The sequence below is a fragment of the Lethenteron reissneri genome, chromosome 8, assembly GCF_015708825.2.
Source record: "Lethenteron reissneri isolate LAM-NWPU_2019-01 chromosome 8, ASM1570882v1, whole genome shotgun sequence".
NCBI classification, from domain to species: domain Eukaryota; kingdom Metazoa; phylum Chordata; class Hyperoartia; order Petromyzontiformes; family Petromyzontidae; genus Lethenteron; species Lethenteron reissneri.
The window spans coordinates 8103399-8124686 of NC_083786.1; the positions used below are offsets into that span (position 1 = coordinate 8103399).

Genomic DNA, 21288 nt, shown 5'->3' on the forward strand with positions numbered 1-21288 from the left:
AAGGTGCTCGTTAACAGCACTTGCCCCAACAGTCCATTCAGGCTATACGGGGGATCTTTGTCTGTGGTGTAGCCCATGGTGGTACACGGTTCTAGTAACCGCACGGTAATATTATTCCCATTTAAAAGAGACAACTTTTCCGGTATCGATCCCGATGGGAGATCTCAGGGGCTCCGCTAAGCACCCTTTAAGGGTGTGTGTGAGCGTCTTACGGCTGTGGATATTTGGGGTGGCGTTTAATACATTTATGTAAGCGCAGCCCTGCAAGTGCTTGATCACGCCGCTGCTGACGGAAGTGGCCCCTCTATTGAAACAAACGTTTTTTATACTTTACCAGGTAAGGCCCACTGAGCTCTATTCGCTCATTTTAAGAAGCGACATTTCGTCGTGTGGAAATGTCTCGCAGCCAAATACGCGACGTGTGTGATGTTGATTACAAGTGTGGAGGGAAAACACCGGAGGATCCGGTGAACAATGTACGCGACCACGAGGAGATAGAGAGAAAGACACCGCAAACTCCAAATGTACAGCAGCAGGCGTCAGGGTCGGGATCGAACCCACGACCTCCTGCATACCAGGCGAGGTGGTTAACATCTCCTAGCCACCGTGATGATGATGAGAGAGAGAGAGACACCGCAAACTCAAAATATACAGCAGCAGGCGTCAGGGTCGGGATCGAACCCACGACCTCCTGCATACCAGGCGAGATGGTTAACATCTTCTAGCCACCATGATGATGATGATGAGAGAGAGAGACACCGCAAACTCAAAATATACAGCAGCAGGCGTCAGGGTCGGGATCGAACCCACGACCTCCTGCATACCAGGCGAGGTGGTTAACATCTCCTAGCCACCGTGATGATGATGAGAGAGAGAGAGACACCGCAAACTCCAAATATACAGCAGCAGGCGTCAGAGTCGGGATCGAACCCACGACCTCTTGCAAGCCAGGCGAGGTGGTTAACATCTCCTAGCCACCGTGATGATGATGAGAGAGAGAGACACCGCAAACTCCAAATATACAGCAGCAGGCGTCAGGGTCGGGATCGAACCCACGACCTCCTGCATACCAGGCGAGGTGGTTAACATCTCCTAGCCACCGTGATGATGATGAGAGAGAGAGAGACACCGCAAACTCCAAATATACAGCAGCAGGCGTCAGGGTCGAGATCGATCCCACGACCTCCTGCATACCAGGCGAGGTGGTTAACATCTCCTAGCCACCGTGACGATGATGAGAGAGAGAGAGAGACATCGCAAACTCAAAATATACAGCAGCAGGCGTCAGGGTCGGGATCGAACCCACGACCTCCTGCATACGAGGCGAGGTAGTTAACATCTCCTAGCCACCGTGATGATGATGAGAGAGAGAGACACCGCAAACTCCAAATTACAGCAGCAGGCGTCAGGGTCGGGATCGAACCCACGACCTCCTGCATACCAGGCGAGGTGGTTAACATCTCCTAGCCACCGTGATGATGATGAGAGAGAGAGACACCGTAAACTCCAAATATACAGCAGCAGGCGTCAGAGTCGGGATCGAACCCACGACCTCCTGTACACCAGGCGAGGTGGTTAACATCTCGCCACCACAACTGTCGAACTTAGAGGGGGGTAACTCGGTCTCCTCTTCCACGGTGAGCAGAGACAAAGACGCGTCTGGAGAAGAGATTCGGAGCACCCACATTTGACCCCACGGCACGCGCCACCTGCCGTTCGATCAATGGGCGAACAGCAGCGGCGAAGTCGTTGATAGTGCGGGACGTGGACAGAGGGCGCAGGAGAGGAGTGAGCGTGGTGAGGGGGGGGATTGCGGAACCGACGTTCAAATTGGCACGCAGGCAGATGGAATCAGGTCAGCTTTTAAGAGCGGTGGCGCTGCGGTTGGGCACGCCACGGTTCCCGCTCGCGGTCAACCACCAGAAGACGAATATCTCAACCGGTACCGGTCGTGGGTCTCCCCTAGGTCGGCTCAGCCTTCGACGAGGCAACGTCGTGCGCTGTGGCGATCATCATCGGCGCTTTACGCACTGAAAGCACTTGCCTCAATTGCCTGCAAGAGGCTGCACGGGTGACCTTTGTCTTTGCTTGACAGGTGTGCGCGCGTGTGTAGAGGTGGATGGGAGGGTGGGTGGTGGGGGGAGGGGCTGCGAGGCCCCAGTGTCGTATTTAATTGGAGCAAGGGAGGGGGTGATGACAGGGGGGGGTGAGGTGGGGGTAAAGGGGCTAGACGAAGGTGGAAAGGGCGAGAGGGGAGGGAGCAGGTGAGGGTGGGAGGGGGCCACGTGTGGAGCGAGGGAGGACGCTGGGCGGGGGGGGGGGAGTGGGGGGAGCGGGCGGAGTAGGGGGGAGGAAAAGGGGGGGGGGCGAGTGGGGGTGGGTGATGATCAGGGACGGAAACAGAGGGGAGGATAGGGGAGGGGGTGGCGGTCGAGACCCCCCCCCCCACCCCGCTAGGACAGGGGGAGGACGAGGAGGCTGTGAGTCGAACTCGCAGCGTACAGCTGCTGTGAGTACGCATTGTGTGGGAGTCCAGTTCACCATGGGAGTCCAGTTCACCATGGGAGTCTAGTTCACCATGGGAGTCCAGTTCACCATGGAAGTCCAGTTCACCATGGGAGTCCAGTTCACCATGGGAGTCCAGTTCACCATGGGAGTCTAGTTCACCATGGGAGTCCAGTTCACCATGGGAGTCCAGTTCACCATGGAAGTCCAGTTCACCATGGGAGTCCAGTTCACCATGGGAGTCTAGTTCACCATGGAAGTCCAGTTCACCATGGGAGTCCAGTTCACCATGGGAGTCCAGTTCACCATGGAAGTCCAGTTCACCATGGGAGTCCAGTTCACCATGGAAGTCCAGTTCACCATGGGAGTCCAGTTCACCATGGGAGTCCAGTTCACCATGGGAGTCTAGTTCACCATGGGAGTCCAGTTCACCATGGGAGTCCAGTTCACCATGGAAGTCCAGTTCACCATGGGAGTCCAGTTCACCATGGGAGTCTAGTTCACCATGGAAGTCCAGTTCACCATGGGAGTCCAGTTCACCATGGGAGTCCAGTTCACCATGGAAGTCCAGTTCACCATGGGAGTCCAGTTCACCATGGAAGTCCAGTTCACCATGGGAGTCCAGTTCACCATGGGAGTCCAGTTCACCATGGGAGTCTAGTTCACCATGGGAGTCCAGTTCACCATGGAAGTCCAGTTCACTATGGGAGTCCAGTTCACCATGGGAGTCCAGTTCACCATGGAAGTCCAGTTCACCATGGGAGTCTAGTTCACTATGGAACTCCAGTTAACCATGGAAGTCCAGTTCACCATGGGAGGCCAGTTCACTATGGGACTCCAGTTCACCATGGAAGTGCAGTTTACCATGGAAAGTCCAGTTCACCATGGAAGTGCAGTTCACCATGGAAGTCCAGTTCACCATGAGCAGGAGTCGGAAACCTGTAGTTCCAGAGCTGTTATTTATTTAGGACTACCCGTCTCGTCTTCACCACACAGTGCATTGCGGCTCTTTAAATGTTTGTGCATTTTACACCGAATTCGAAATAGAACGATCCTCTTGTTGTTATGTTCGTCGGATCCTGATATACATCTGTACGTCACAGGTCATTTATCGACAGGTCTCGCAGTGGTGGGGTAAAGTGTGGGTACTCACAACTGGCAGCAAAATGTTTACTACCTCGCTTGGTGTGCAGGAGGTCGTGGGTTCGATCCTGATCCTGACGCCTGCTGCTGTATATCTGGAGTTTTCGTCTCTCTCTCCCCTTTGTCGCGTGGATTTTCCTCCGGGTCCTTCGGTGTTTCCCCTCCACATTTTGAATAAACATCATGCGTTTAGGGTATTTGGGTTGCAATACATTTCCAAACGATAAGCCACTTTGTTGAGCTATCATTTGTGAAAGCCGGATCGCTTCTGAAAAATAGATAGCTTAGTGTGGGCCTTACCTGGTAAAATTAATATTTTTTAGTTTAGTAAATAAATACGCCAGGCCAGCGTGCGAGAGGAGGATACAAGACCTCTATACTAGTCTATAGGGTCTCCCCAGAGCTCACCTCGAGTGTAGGCCTCTTCCGCCAGCAGTGGCGAGAGCGAGACATTGCAGGTGCTGCGCTTCTACCCTTTCCCACCCCACCTATTCCTGTTTTTTTTTACAAAATTACACTTCTTCAACAACCTAGTCGTTCTTTAACAAAGCCAGTTCAACGAAACGTCGAGATATGAATGCCTCGTCAATTGCATCAAATTAATTATCTTTTATTTATACTGTATACATAAATGCACATGTACTGGACACCCAAAGACAAAGATTCCCGCCCACCCCCCCTATTAGCCTTAACAGACTTGTTGTGCCAAGTGCTTTTAGCGAGTAGCACCTATGAAGGTCGGCACGGCACACGAGGGGGTGGGTGGCCAACACCACGCCCGGTCGCCTTTGTCTCCCTAGTGGCGATGTTTACACACCGCACCAGGTACCGGACTCATTTAAGGCTGAGTCGAGCAGGAGGGGGGGGGGGTGTCCAGGACCGGTTCAGATAATCGTCACTGGTATTGGTGGCCGTGAGCTACACGACCGCTCGCCGAAGCGCGCACATTAACGCACACGTGTGTACGGAAATACACGTGCACAGGAACACGCGTGTACATATGCATGTTGAAGTTCTTTCGCACCTCCGATTAGCACGGTTGGATACTTACGGTGCGAAAGAAGTTCAACGTAAGCACGTACGTAGCCAACCGTGCTAATAGGAGGTGTCGGGGGAGGATAACTACGTACAGGACAACAGTGCATTGTCCTTGTACTGGACTGAAGTGTACAGGAACACACACGTGTGTACAGGTGACCTCTGTGTCCACATATTAGCAAGCCAGCACAAGTTCCCCACCCGCCTTGCCACGGCAGAATAATGTCACGCAGAATTTTTGTTACAAAAATATTTCTCCAATATATGTTGTTCCGATTGTGCTCTCAGCGTTCGGGTATTGAGACGAAAGGACCCCCCTATCTCTTTGCGTGCAGAGAAGTGACGCGCGGAAGTGGACATCACAGAGGCACATCTGAGTGATCTCTGGAACCACAACGTCGCAGGCGGCGCTTTTCACACTCACCCTGCCGCGGAGAGCGACCTTCAAAAGCTGCTCATGATTTTATATTTTAAGGGCAATGTTGATGACATATTTACGTCCTCGTCTGTTTACATATTGTTGCTGTGGTCACCCTGTTTTAATACTTCCGGAGTTTTAATCGTGGAATTGTTCTGTGATCAGTCTTGACAAAAATAACCTGCCCCAGACGATTTACGCTGCAGGGAATTTACTATCACGGTTCGAGATTGTGCAACGTTGTCAGTTTTCCATGTGACACGATTGGGTTTTTTTTGCGCAGATTTATATTTGCTTCATCGATGTACAGTACAGTACTCGTGTTCGTTTTGCTTGCGTCTTATTGGTGACCCAGGTCGGGTCACTCTTGCAGGTGAGACTCCATATTTCCTGACCCCATGAGTTATCTGATCCACGTTAAATCAAATCAATATTATTCAGAATAAAGGTATTTTGTGTTCGATCGCGTAAATAGAAATGTGCCGTTATCCCACCACCACCCGACACAGTCAATTGGCAAGGTTTGTAACCTATCCAAATCGTAGCCAATGAGTGGCTACTTCAGCACAAACGGTGTGTTGGAGAGTAAACCGAAATCAATTATAATTCGAGTACTGTGACGTTTCTCAGATCTATTTAGGACCAGAAACGGGAAAGCTTCTTCACAATTCTGGCTACATGGCCCGACGAAGCTAGCCGTTGTCCAAATCACCAGCGAAACGTCACGGCGACTCGAATTGCAAATTGTCGTGGGTTTACTCTCCAACACGCCGGTGGGGCTGAAACAGTAACTCGTAATCTGCCACGAACCAAGAAGATGAATCCCTGCAGTCACGAAAGGTTTAAATCGACATTTAACCGCCACTACGGGGTGGGATTCCACAAAACTTTAAGATCTTTCAACAAACTCCGGGATAAGAAGGCTCAGCTAATCGAGTCTCTCACCTTTCTGAATAGGTAATACCAATTGCATTTACACTAACCTCTGCTGCTGACCCATAAATATGCTAAATTCCTCTTGATATGCAAATTATTTTGTCAAGGCGCTCTTCCCCCCTCTATCCCAGCTTAAATAGTCGCTCCAAGCCTGAGACGTGTCATTCAGACTTCTCGACAGATCTGTTCTCCACCTGAGGACGGCTGCTTGCGTTGTGGCCAAAACGTCGTGGGAATTATTTTATTATGTTTTATTTTTATTATTTTATTATTTCCATTCTACGTTACTTTACCGAAAGAACCAAGAAGATGAATCCCTGCAGTCACGAAAGCTTTAAATCGAAATTTGGCCACGTATTGTTTACGCGGGTCGGTTGTTGGTGGTATAAACCCTCGAAGAGACGACGAATCAGCTCGTCTGAAAGCCGATGCCGACAGCGCGACGGGCGCTGAGATTTGTAAAGTGCTGCAAGTTCCAAGCCGCGAACAGCAGAGGGCGAAACGGGGGGAACCCGCCCGTTGGAACGAATGAATGCCGAACAAAGGCAACGCATCTCGTCAAGAACACTGTGACGTTTTTTTTTAAAGGAGGAGCTAAATAAATGGAGTATGGTAATAGGCGAATATGTATGTACTTGAATATATTCAACAAATAATGGCGCGGATGCACAGGTTAGAGATTATGGTGGTTAAAATCTGGCTTTTTCACTGTTACCGGTAACCGAATGAGAAAAACCGGTTAAACCCGGTTTGCCACACACACACACACACAAATGTCTCGCAACAAACATAACATTATGGGACCCCTTTTGGTGGCATGAAAATTTAGAAAGATATCATCGGCTTTAACCTTTCCGACATTAATACAGGAGGTGTTCAGACGTTCAAAGGTATATTAGCTGCTCGACCCGAGCTATCAATGCTTTTGTACCTTGGAGGCAACACTTTTATTTATAACAACGTATCACGGCACCCCTTTACCCCGCTCACTAAGGAGGTACAGCCTTCGGGCTCACGTGCTCTATCACTCGGGGTAAGCTAAAGCCCTCTGGCTAGGGGTGACCTAGGGGAGACTGGCTGACCCGATCCAGCCAAGGTACGGGTCCCGACCACTGGTCCGTACTCGGGACCGGCCCTTACAAGGACGTCGGGTCCGGGGGTCCCAGGGTCCTAGCCAAGCTGGTTTTCAGTCTTCGTAGCACTGCCTCGAGCCGACCTGAGAGCCGCCTTTTATACTCGTCCCGGGGACTCTTCGCCCCCGGTACCGCCCCCTTTCTGGAATCTTCCAGAGAATCCTGGAAAGGCCCCTTCCCTCCCCAGCCCTCACCTGGAGTAGGGGAGGGGAACCCAACCTCTCTATGATCCGGCTTTCTCTCTCTATCCCCTTGTACATGCTGGCACCCCCTACAGACCGCTGGCCGTAACTGCAGGTAGGTGAACAGGCGGTGTGTGCATACGTATGTCCGACGCTGCACTTTGGTGCTTGCATTGCCCTGGTGTTGTTCGCCTTTTTGGCGTTGTTCTCTGACTCACTAACACCGGTGGAGAGACGGGGCCATATAGGAGGGCTGCAGCTCCGGCGTAGGCCAATCAGTTTCAAGGACAATGCACAGCGTTTTTTCAAAGCACGTTTATGAAAAATAAAAATAGGTAAAGTCACGTAGGTATAAAGTAAAATAAATCACGACGTTTCGGGCGCAACACAAGCGTCCGTCATCAGGTGGGGAAGCATGGTCTGCTGCTGAGGCAGACTGTTTTAAAAGATTAATAAGAATAGGTTTTAACCCTTTCTGGCATTAAAACAGGAGTTAAGACGTCCAAACACCAAATAGAAACCTGTTTGCAAGGTATCAAGTCTGCATTAAACACACGTACTTGTTTGTGGTGAGCATGCAAACATGTTCTGATAATAAATAGCATTGTCTTTGAAACTAATTGGCCTACACCAGAGACAGCAGCCTTCTTTATGGCCTAGTCTCACCAGTGTCAGACCAGAGCACGTTTGTTATTCATGTTTTAACACAAGCCTCATGCGTAGTTAATGCAGACTTGGTGTGTCTATTTGGTGTACGCACATCTTCACACCTGTTAGTATTAATGCCGGGAAGGGTAAAGCCTATTCCTATTTTCCATCAGACGTCACGTCGTATGTTTGTTTTCATTCAGTAGAATAAAATTATCATTCGTTAAAACACGACTCCAATACCCAACAAGACAACGTAAATGTGATGGCGAGAAAAAAAAACCCACTCAATACATTCATAGCACTGGGTGGCCTTGGAAACAATACCATCGAATAGGCGACGTGTCGGGCAATAGCCCTTCTTCATGATAGCACACAGAGAGGTCGACTGAGGCCATTCTACCTCCCTGGAGATCGCTGTATACATCTCCGGCCTCTCTGTATACCATGAAAAAGGGCCATTTCCCGAAACGTCGCCTGTTTTACATTGCTCCTTGTAAAGGTCACACTCAGTGTTATTGACCCCACGTGTTGGTTTGAGCCGTTGTTGTTAATTGTGATTGTGCATCGTCGCCAACGCGGCAGCAGCAGCAGGGAATCTGTGTTAATGAACATTTGCTGCCATCTACCGATACGAGGTCGGTGATGTCGGCTAAAACAAAAAGGCACGTAAAGACACACCCCGACTTACGAACGAGTCACAGAGCTCACTATGTTCGTAAGTCGAGGACCGCGAGTACCATTTAAACCCCTCGCTATTCATGAGTTTCAACATATACCAATTAATTCTACACGCCACCTCGGCTGCCCACTTTGTCCTCAGGTGTCGTAATAAGCCCGCGTGCCACGGGATAGGCACGACCCTGAAGCTCCTCTTGAACGAGCGAGTGTGCGTTCTTAACTCTGCGCTTTGCTTGCGAGTTGCCCTTAATCGTGGCTCCAAGGCGTCCAGCGAGAGGGGAGCGTGCGTCTGCTCCTTTGCTTCAGTGATAATGCGTCACTTTCGCAATGATCGTGAGCCCGAATTCAAGTGTAGATGCAACTTCTCCTCCACGCTACTATGATGTTAGGGGTTGTTTTTTTCACTACCGTTGTCTAAGAGCTCATGGGACCCTTTTTTGCCAGCATCGAAGGATGAAAATGAAGAATAGGTTTTACCCCTTTCTGGCAATAAAACAGGAAGTCTACATCATGGGACCTCATTTGCCAGTACCAAAATATGATAATAGGTTTTCCCCTTTATTCTGGAAACAAAAGAGGTGTTAAGATGTTAAAACACCAAACTGAAACTTCTTACAAGGAATCATGTCTGCATTAGCCAATATACTTGTGGTCAGAATGCAAACAAAAACACACTGATAATAAATGCAATGTCTTTGAAACTGATTGGTCCACACCAGAGACAGCTTTCTTCTGAGCCTCGTCTCAACCGGTGTTAGACCATAAGACGCCAAAAGGCGTACAGCTTTCCATGTGTTTAATTTAATTTATGCGAGCCACACACTTTTTCTTGAGCACATCAACATTTGATTAATTTCGGGGGTAAAAAAAACGTCTGTTCTACTTTTGAGTGCAAATAAAAGTGTGTGCATTGAAAAGCTTTTCATGACCAATTTTGTCGTCATACTGATAATAGCTCACTTCCTTTAGTCGCGTGGCTGCTGTTGTTGTTGGAGACCAGTTGTTAAGATGCCAGCTGATTGCTTGCTGCGTCGAGAATTGCGGAGTGTTCCTGGGTGGTAAGTGTTATTTTCCAATTGTTTATGCCTCAAAAGTACAGAAAATGGCTATTATTCTCCACAAACTTTGCTTTTGTGATCAGGACACTTACTACCCAGGAACAAACATTGTGTTACATCGTGTTATGCCTCCACGTCCATATATAGAAATCTGCGAGCCTGATAGGCTGTGTGTGAGTTTATTCGAGCTGTGTGTGAGCCTAAGGACCCATGTATGAGCCTGGTTTTATATGTGAATCTACATATCTATGTGCAAGTCTGTGGGTTGCAGAGTAAATCTATAGATCTGTGTGCGAGTCTATGGGTCTCAGGGTGAATCTATAGATCTGTCTTTTGTGTGTGGCTGTTGATGCTGTACATTGAGGTATGTACCATGTTGCACTTCTTTCACACCGTACGTAGCCAACCGCGCTAATCGGAGGTGCTCGGTTGAAAAACAACAAACTAAACACAACAACAAGCAGTTCGAGGTGGTCTATGATGCAAGATGATTGCCGAGTCAGGAGTAGTGGAGTGTTGAATAACTATAATCGCTGCTGGGACGACGATGCCTCCTCATCTGCCTCCGTATTTGTGGATCGGCCACCGAGTCTTGAGTCGCCACCCGTTCCATGGCTCTGTGTCTGGGTGGGTACAACAGTCTCCGTACTACATCATCACCACCATCATTGTCATCAATTATAATACACTTGGTTGGTGCAATGGATGCGGTGGCGGTCAATGAACCTCGCGGATGATTGGGTCTTTCAAGGCGTATGATGTTCATGATGATGATGCTGCTTCGTGTGTTTTGTGCTGGTGATGCTGGTGGTGGTGATGCTGGTAGTGGTGCTGGTGGTGGTGATGCTGGTAGTGTTGCTGGTGGTGGTGATGCTGGTGGTGGCGATGCTGCTGGTGGTGATTGTGGTGGTGATGGTGGTGGTGGTGCTGGTGGTGGTGCTGGTGGTGGTGCTGCTGGTGGTGGTGATGCTGCTGGTGGTGTGGGGAGCGGTGGTGGTAGCGGTTAGCGTAATGCGCTACGAACCTGGCAACCCGGGTTCGATTCCCACTCACGGCCAACGCCAGTGACGGATTATCTGAACCGGTCCTGGGCATCCCCTAGGTCGACTCAGCCTCAAACGAGTACCTGGTGCGGTGTGTAAACATCGCCACTCAGGAGACAAAGGCGGGCGTGGTTAGTGTGCACTTGCTTGAAGTCATCTTTACCGTGAGTCGCCGCCACCTCGTGGCTATCGTTGCGATGAGTCGGAGTTGTGATGACGCGGATTGCCGTCTGCATGTAAATAATAATATTAATAATGTATAATAATATCCATCTCCCCATGTACATGGTGCAGCCTTGCATGCTTCAGAAAATCAAAGGGCCGTTGATCATCTTCATGACGATTATCTGAACCGGTCCCGGGCCTCCCCTAGGTCGACTCGGTCCTCAAATGGGTAAAGTACTGAGTTGCTATGTGGAACATTGTCGCCACTTGGGGGAGACAAAGACGACCGGGCGTGGCGCTGGCCACGTCATCGCTTCATGCCTGCTTCTTCACACGCACTACTTTGCTAACAGCACTTGCCCCTGCAGTCTGTTCAAGGTTACACGGGGGACCATTGTCTTTGTGGCCTTCAAATGAAAATAAACGTACATAAATATACAGAACCGACGTTTCGGTGGTTGGCCCTTCTTCAGTTATCATCTGCGACCGACATCAAACCTTCGATGATGGACGAGGCGCGAGTGTCCTCATAAGCTCACTCCGGCGACCGCTTGAACTCATACCTGAGATTGAAAACTAATTTCTTCGATTAAAAACACTCATGTATTTACAGCAGACACAAGGTTTTGTGGGGGTTGCGTGCCACTTCCCGAAACGTCTTATAAATCCGGAGAATGTGCTCATTTTTTTCGGTTCAAGTTTGCTTGGTTTCGGCACGACACTAAACGGCTGTTGCTCACGTAATGTCCCTCTGCATATTTTCAGACAGCTTTTTTTTGTAATCAAAACCTTTAGATATATTTTTTTAGGCATATTCTTAGGTTTTTTCGGTAAAGTCACGTAGGTAAAACATCAAAATTAATGAAAATAAAATAAAACAAAAATCACGACGTTTCGGAGGCAACACAAGTCTCCGTCATCAGGTGGGACCGTCACAGCCGAATGATGTTTTACCTACGTGACTTTACCGAAAAAACCTAAGAATATGAATCCTTGCAGTCACGAAAGCTTCAAATCTAGAATTTTTTAGGCATAGTTTTTCCGTAAACGTGAGTTACTGCAAATCCGGGTTTAGTGCCGTTTACGCAACAGTTCCACGTAAAACCATAGTTTTTTCAATTTAAAATGTTAGATAAACTGGTTTGAATCAGTTTTGAAGGCCAAATAATATGGAACAGCGTCCCCTCGTGGTCAACCGTTTTCCTTTCATTTGGTTTTGGTTCTTGTTCAAACATGTTGACACCGCGGTTTACAACAGATGTGTGTGGATTAATGAATTTGTTAATGTGGACTACAGCTCAGTGTTCGTAACGGTAAGCACTTACTGTATGGTTTCATGCTACAAAATGTCATGCTCCTTAATTTCAAATTGACATCATGCCAATAAGTTGCCGACCACTTTGGCAACAACGGTGTCCTAGATGTACATCGTTGTAAAAAAAAGTATTTCTTGCCAAATATTTTTTTTAAAATTGCTAATGGAAACTAACATTCCATAAACCTAACAAAGAACGTGGACATATTAAAAAGTGTAAAAGTTGAATTTGGTTTTCTATTTTCGAAGGAATATAGTTTTCGATCTTAGTTCCATGTTTTGGTTTTAGACATATCTTTGTACACAACTTAATCTGTACAACTTTTTTTTCTCTGTGGGATCGTGCGTCGGCAGTGGTGCATATGCACAAATAACAAAGAACCCAAATACATTCGTCAATAACAATGCACAAAAATAAATATATAATAAGTGATGTCTCAGGCAGTGGTGTGCCTTCTTTATAAAACACAATTTAAATTTGCATATAAATTACCACAAAAAAGTACTTACTACACTACATACTGATTAGTAATACTGTTCTGCCTCACGGCAGGTGTTTGTCTCACGGCAAATGTGGGGGTGTATGTACACAGGAATTTCCTGTTTTTATGCCGAGTTTGGTCACATGACCAGGAAGTTACGATTTTAGATTCCCTCTCAACCACGCGGGTGTCAGCCATTACACAGAGTACAAAATGGAGGCACAAATAACGTCTCGGTGACCACAGGTGCATCTGTTCATTGTGGGACTTTAAGAAGCATTGTCTGTAAGTTCGTTTATGTTCTTATAATACTGGAAATGCTGTTATAATGTTAAAATGACCGTTATAATGCTGTAAATGCCTTTATAATGCTGTTAAATTGTTATGATAAATGAGGCCCAGATACCAACGAAGCATGCCACTTGCCTTATTGTGAATGTTACTTGTAATTGAATAAGTCGAGTCAGACTTGTACCCATGTAACCTTTTTGCGATCTTGAGAGCAAGGATGACGAAAAATCTCATCCACAGTTCAGTGTTGTGTAAGGCTATACATTTAGGGCTGCAGTATGGTGATTACACGATGTGCCCTTAACACAGTAGCTTATTGTCTTGTATAGCTATTCAGTACTAATGTAGGTGCCTGGTCCATCCAGGATATATTGTTGAGTTTCATGTTATCTAAGACAATGTTATGATGCTGTAGTGTTCATTCATTGTATTGATATTTCCGAGTATTAAAAGATGCTGTATTTGTGCTGTGTTTTTCCATGACTTTTACCTCGTTCAATTCATTAAATACGTTTGGAGTCGGATGTTCACCCTGGCTCTGAAGCTTTATTGAATGCGAGGTTATCTACTCGGATAGTGGTGCAACGCAGCGCACAGCGAGGCCGAGACAAATACTCAAACACAAACATCAAATTGAAGAAAAAAATCATGAAATGTATATTCCAATGCTATCAGTAGCCACTGCGTAGATATACAGATAACAATGTTTTGCAGTCGAGACTCAATACTTTGCACACCAATACGGAGCTCAACATCAAGATGTTATCGTAGTCAAGCTGTTGATGCCACCACACCTCACCAATGCCATTTTTAAATCCTTTATATTAAGTTCGCTTGCTTGCTTGCGTGCTTGCTTGCTTAGGACCGTGCAAATCTTTTGGTCGTTTTTTAACCCACTTCCCGTGATCCAATCGAGCTGACATTTTCCACACAGACTCGTTGTTCCAGACAATTAATGTTCGTGAAAAAAAATTCCCAAAATTTTACACTTTTTAGGCAAAAAATAATATTTTACATATATTCAAAAGAACTCATTCTTGGCTTTGGCTGAACATCACAGTATAAGAGCCCAGAGCGTAACCCCTCCACAGGCCGTGGCGGAGTAGCGCAGTTGGTAGCGCCCTCGCTTCCCATGCCAAAGGTCACGGGATCGATCCCCGCGTCCTCCACAGGCGAATATATTTTTTAATCCTTTATATTAAGTTCGCTGCCACGCATATAAAGGATTTATAGTGAAAAACTTTGTTTTTACGGGTTATACTTATTTATCCTCCACAGCTGCTGCACAGTACACATGCAACCTACAAGATCTGCCCTGACAGTATCCCATCATCTGGCATTTCTAGTCTTCCCCCTATGTTACTTGATGCTTGGACAGCACTCCAGACCTGAACTAGCCATTTACGCCACTCCAAACTTATCTCTCCACTCTTCCAAAGTGATGTTCATAGCCCATCCACAACCTGGCCCGGCTAAATGAGCACAAAGAGTCGTAATTCTACTTTATAAGTAGATACAGACCAGAATCTACACGTTAACATCTACATAAAATGCCATGTTAGTTACATCTCGAGTTACAGAAACTGCTTAACTAAAAAAATATATCGATTCCATTTCGATGAGAATGTGTAAAGCAAGCTATATACAATCCTATTAGTTGGATACAATCTACCGGTCATTAATATACACGTGGTCCTATGGCAGAATGCTAAAAGTGTACTCAGGTCATGGGTTAAATTCTCAAGGGTGGTCGACTCAGTCCATCATACTCGAGGGTGCCGATAGAATTAGCGCTTTGCAGGAAGTGCACAATCGTTTCGATAGATTTGTCGCTGGCACGGGAATGTGCAAATTTTAACCCCAAGTTCAGGACTGCCATTGTAGACGAGGCACTGCCCATGCTCACCTGAATATTCGGACCACAATGTCTATAATGATGGGTTATTGCCGGTACACAGGTAGATCTCCACAAATCCACATTCCAATTGTCTGTGAATCCTAAAATGTACGGCACCTCCCACGGTTCACAAAAAAGCTCATAATATTGCAGGGGCGATACTCCTGAAAATCCGAGGGGTTTTTTTTCCCCTGAAGATGTCATTATTTACGTGGAGATGCAGGGAGAAACAGAGATACAAGAGGGGCAGATGGAGACAAGAGTCAAATGGAGCTTTAACGAAGATTGAGATACAGAAACGAATGGAGATAAAAAAAAAAGACACGTAGATCCGGCAACAAGAGGAGAGGCGAGAAACGTCCGGAAAATCAAACAGAGAAAAGACCCACGCGGGGATCGATCCCGCGACCTTTGGCATGGGAAGCGAGGGCGCTACCAACTGCACTACTCCGCCACGGCCTGTGGAGGGGTTACGCTCTGGGCTCTTATACTGTGACGTTCAGCCAAAGTGATGAATGAGTTCTATTTGAATATATGTAAAATATTTTTTTTTGGCCTAAAAAGTATAAAATTTTGGGAATTTTTTTTCATGACCATTAATTGTCTGGCACAACGAGTCTGTGTGGAAAATGTCAGCTCGATTGGATCACGGGAAGTAGGTTAAAAAACGACCGAAAGATTTGCACGGTCGTAAGCAAGCAAGCACGCAAGCAAGCGAACTTAATATAAAGGATTTAAAAATATCGGTGCACAGAGACAAACCAATCAAAGACAGATATACAAAGGCAAACGGAGGTATAGTACATATACAAAGGTGTATCTAGAACAGAAAAAATTGTGCTTACGTTATCTGTGGAATAGTTAAGCATTTCTGCATTACTTTGACTTGGATATTAAGTCTCAACATGCAAAAATCTTTAACTACAGATCTACATCGCAGAATTGGTCAATTCGGCTTTTATATAATAAACATTGAGAAACTCCAACAATCCACTTTTTTTTACAGATTGGAGTCGCAGCAAGTCAGTCCGAGCTGCTCCTGCAGCCCCCGAATAAAAATTGCGGATTAATGGAGTCGCATGGCCAATACCTCTTACAATAAAATTTCGACTGTAATATTATTTCAACTATATTGCATCCACTTGTAAAATGACTTGAGCATTGAGAAAATCTATCTTGAACTACAATTTTAACTCAAGCAATGTGTTTTTTTTCTTTCAACACGGAATGTAAAAGTGATGTGGCAAGTTGCTCTTAATACGCTCTATATGAATGGGCACTTTTTTTGCACACTTTTGCAAAAAAAAAGTACATTTCAAGCTGTGTTCAGTCTTTCTCTGGAGGGTTGCCAAATGACAAAGTGGCGTAAACAATATCGCCTTCGTTCTCAACGCCTCCTCCGTAATTATCGTCGCCAACACCGGCACATTCATCGGCAACATCGGCGCATTCATCCCCATCCCTGCCGTAGCCGGGGCCAGCTCCGTCTTCGTCTCCTGAGGGCCTCGATGCTTGCTCAGGATGGGTGGTCTGACCGTCTGCCGGACCACAGCATGCCTCCACTTGATCTTCCCGCCGAGGGTTCTCCAACACAACTCTTGGCCCCTTGCGCTTTAAATCATAAAGAAAACAATGTATCACTACAATCCTCAACACTGCCAATGACGTAGTGCTGTAAATAAAAAAAAGATGTAAAGTAGGCTAAATAATTTCATCAATTTCCCTTCAAAGCAGCAAGAGGGGAGCAGGGAGCGTTGACATTAGTGGTGATGGCATATTACAATCGTTGTCATCATCAGCCATGATCAATGCACTGTTGGACAAAGTCGCTTTAATGTCAGATAAGTACACAACAGTGTAAGTAAACATTTCCTCCTGCAATAATTTACAACTTAGTCGTAATTTAATTAAGCGTTCCAGTAGATAAAAAAAACATCCATAATATTGGTTTTGGGTTAGATCGCGTAAATATATAAATGTGTCGTTAGAACCTGCCACCACCCGACACAGCCAACTAGTAAGGGTTGTCACGTAAACAGAACGGGTTCTAACGACACATTTATATATTTACGCGATCTAACCCAAAAACCTATATTATGGATGATACTAGTCGTGAAAGCCTACGTGTTAAACCAAAAAAAACACTCCGTCCATCCAATGGAGGGAGGTTCACTGGATTAGTCGTTAGCTCTTTCACAATGAACTGGAACTTGACTTCCACAGGGAACACATAATTTAAATCAAGGATGACGTCTCCGTTCAACCATATACCACTGTACTACCAAGACCTGGGGCCCAAGTACCAAACGGCTTTCGAAATTGCGTAGACCAAGATTTTTCCCAATTCCAATTCCACGTGGGACAGGGTATATAGGCAAGGGGATTTGCGTAATTTTCCATTGGATTGTTGGGGGCAGTAGCGAGCAACCTTGAGTCTGCCTTGCGTACACACACCATCACAAACATGCACACAGACACGCACGTCCACACGAATGTGTGTGTACACACGAGCGTGCACAATCGTATACAAATACTTTCCCCACACATGTATACACTGTCCCAGATAGACAAAGACAGCATCTCCCACAGAGCATTTTAACAGACTGATATCGAGCACGTATGAAGGCCGACATGCTACACGATACACACGTACATAATACACACTCTCTCATGCACACACAAAGACATTCCTGCATACAACAAACTGCCATTCATCACTAAGTGACGATGACATCGCCACGGCACTTGTCCCAAGCTAGATGCACCTTGAGGCCACTTGAAGTGTTGAAGGCTCGTTGGTAGGAGGTCATGGAACAGACTCAGGTGTCATGGGTCGACTGAGATGACTGGCAGATCCATCGCCTGTGGTCCCTACTATGCCAACTTGCTGCGTGCTTTAGCGGCCCGGTGCTCCGCTCGTTGTTGAGAGCTTAGCTCCTCCACTCTCGACTGTTTCTTGAGGGCGACTGCCTCCAACTGTCCACTAGCGTCCTTCATGAGCCCCCTCCACAGAGGACGATTTTTAAACCGCTTGTAACAGTCAGCAAGTCCAACCAGCTCCACATCCTTCTGTACTGCATCAGCTCCCACTGGGATTTTGCACACAGCGTTGGTGTACGGTGTTTTTTCTGCAATATTTTGCTGTCTTCTTGGATTTGCACTCAGTCCCATATTCACTTTTAAGATGTTTTTTTGTTCATGTTTTTGTTTGTTGCGGTTGCACCCGATTCAAGAGCCGAATGGCTCACATGGCTATACCTAATAAATTAACTTGACCTTGAGCTCCATCTATTCTGTAGCTCGTGACACGCCCATTTAGCCCCTTTTACCCGGCCATACAGAAGCTGCTTGGGTATGTGGTGGCTGGGCATGCGGGCTACATGACCCAGCCAACGCAGCCTTGCCTGCCGGAGGAACTCACAATGGACTCTTTTAAGGATCTATGGTCTCCTAAAAACAATCCAGTCTGCTTAAACCCAGGATGGATTGTAGGCAGGGCAGCCTGGATGGTTTAAACTTTCGCAGATGTTTCTTTAAAAGGCTCCAAGTTTCGCAAGCGGAGAGGAGGGAGGGCATAACTATGGCCAAAGAGATCCGGAGCTTCGTATGCAGCTTCCACACAGAATTACGCAGCTGATCACAAGTTGATGCCACTTGATTGATTAGGAGTGAGACCTCTGCTACAAAACCAGAGCTGGTTATAAGCACAATACCCAGGTATGGACAATTCTCCACTCTCTTCACAACTGCCCACCATCACTCATGGGGAGTGGAGGGAGGGAAGGATTTAATTACGTAAAATACCCAGGCAGATGCTTTGTTTTTGTAGGGCTTATAAGACATAGATAACGCGATTGCGTTCATTGTTCGTCAAGTTATGGGTGGCCAATCTCAAATTGAAACCGGAAAAATGTCATCCATTACAAACATCTGTGCCGTATCTGGGCCATATTGTCAGCGCGTCCGGAATAGCCACGGACCCGGACAAGACGGCGTGCGTGCGTGATTGGCCAACCTCCAAAGTTGGTGGGTGAAGTGCGTAGCTTCCTCGGGTTTGCGCCTTATCACCGACGGTTCGTTCCGCATTTCGCGACGATTGCCAAACCGTTACACGCTTTGACCGCAAAAAAACAGAAGTTTCAGTGGGAGGAGGAGGCCGCGTTTGTCACGTTGCGTGATCATCTTGCTAACGTGCCTCCCCTCGGCTATACAAATTTCTCCCTGCCGTTCGTATTAGATACGGATGTCAGTGACACGGGCATAGGAGCTGTCTTGTCCCAGGTAAAAAACGATGGAGAGAGAGTGGTTGCGTATGGTAGCCGCGTGCTGTCTGCCGCGGAGCAACGATACTGTGTGACACGCAGGGAACTTGTGGCCATGGTATATTTCATACAGCAGTATAGGCCGTATCTTTACGGCAGGGACTTCGTTGTGCGCACAGACCATGCGGCTCTCCAATACTCCTTGCGAGTTGACCAGCCGTCCGGCCAGCTTCCACGCTGGCTGTAAATACTGCAGGAGTACTCGTTTAAGGTAATCTCCCGAAAGAATTTAAGAGGCACTGCAACACAGATGCCCTGTCCCGCCTGCCGCTGAGTGTGCGATGCGCGTGCTCGACGGGTGCTGCCAGGTGTACACCACCTGAGGCTGGGTCACCGCATGTTGTGGCGGCGTCAAGTCACGCAGTACCAGCCGAGGTGGTCACACCTGGAGACAGCACATTGGGCCTCACGCACGCCGAGTGGGGACGGCTGCAGGTAGAGGACGTGACACTTTTGAAATTGCGGCGCTGCACTGCGGCGAAAAGCGGAAATTCTGTCACGACGGGAGTGTTCCATATAGTCCTTCATGAAGGACTTTTGATCAGGTGGGATGAGGAGCTGCAGCGCTATTGTACAGTGGTTCCCACCGCCCTGCGGGTAGGGTGACGCGGGTGGTGCACAAAAATAAGTTAATGCATCTCGGAGCCCGGAAAACGTTGCTGATGCTACAGCGAAATTTTTATTGGCCGGGTATGTCAGACGATGTGTACCGCCTGGTCAAGGGCTGCACTGATTGCGCGCCGCAAACCACCGTTGAGAAAGGCTCAGCCTCCATTGCAGTCCATCACAGTGTCCCGAATTAACGAGCTGGTTGCGTTGACATTCTGGAGCCGTTTCCGGCTACCCAGAAGGGAAATAAATTCCTCTGGGTCGGTGTGGAATATTTTTCCCGGTGGCCAATGGCTTGCCCCCTACCAGACCAATCACCCGCATCCATTGCCGATGCATTTTTGCATAGCTACGTGATGGAGAAGGGAGTGCCTGAGCAGCTTCTCACGGATCAGGGGCGGAATTTCTCGTCGACACTGCTGCGGGAGGTATGCAATGCTTTGGGTACCAAAAAGATCAGAATGTCACCATACCATCCTCAAACGGATGGCATGGTAAAACGCCTGCACAGGACCGATGGTCTGTTAGGCAGCTAATGAGTTGCAAACGGACTGGGATTTGCACGTCCCATGGGTCCTAGTGGCATACAGGATGACCTCACATGCCACGATGGAATTTTCCCCGTTATATCTTATGTACGGGCGAGAGAACGAACCCCGCATGGAAGCTCAATTGGGCATGGCTTTGGGGAAAAAGGAAGGCCACCATGCCTGCGCCCATGCAGGTCATGCTTGTATGATTGTTCGAGGCGCGTGAAAAGCAGCGAGGGAAAATTACGCCAAAAAGCAGGCTGCAAATGAAAAGAGCACGGGGCAGCATGAGTACTTGCTTCCATGAAAAATTGAGGACAGGACTAGGTTACACTACCTACAGGTACCACTGGGTACGTACCCCAAATTACATCGGCCATGGCGAGGTCCCGTTGAAGTGGTGAAAATTAAAAGGCCACATTGTGTGTGGATACAGGCAGGGTGTCGCCGTTAGTTTGTACACCCGTCACGTCTGAAGCCCTATGTTCATCCCCAGATAGACAGCTCATCCCCAAGTCCCATACAGCTGGTGTCTGATGTGTCCGACGAGCCGGGGCAGCCGGTCCCGAACTGTGCTTCAGAAAGATTGCGTTGTGCCGCCCAGAGGATCCGAGCCTCTGAAGCCTGGAAATTCTCCTGAAGCCGCCTCTTGCGAAGGACCGGAGAAGGGGGGCGTGGCCAGGGCGGAGCGAGGCCACACTGCTAGGATAAAAGGGGCCGAGAGCCATAGCTCGAGGCTGTTTGTGGTAATCGGATTGTCTTGTCACCATCGTCGCTGCCGTCTCTGTCATCGCTCGACATCGCGCTGCTAGATAGCCTGCCTTAGTTAGCGCCGTCGATGTTAGACGGCTAGTGTTGTATCAAGTGTGTGTAGTTGAGATCGTGTGTGTTA

General features: G+C 47.6%; 1 protein-coding gene across 4 annotated transcripts in view; it reads right to left on the reverse strand.

The window, feature by feature from the left end:
- Nucleotides 1-15559: 15559 nt before the first annotated feature.
- Nucleotides 15560-21288, reverse strand: part of LOC133362312 (MAM domain-containing glycosylphosphatidylinositol anchor protein 1-like) — a 35354-nt gene continuing 29625 nt past the window's right edge. For 3 of the 4 annotated variants that reach the window (XM_061581256.1, XM_061581250.1, XM_061581244.1), the window contains one exon: nt 15560-16546. In XM_061581256.1, the coding sequence (XP_061437240.1) occupies nt 16262-16546 (285 nt within the window). In that variant the 3' untranslated portion in view covers nt 15560-16261. The remainder of the gene's footprint in view (nt 16547-21288) is intronic. The other variant, XM_061581262.1, reaches the window with a different exon arrangement.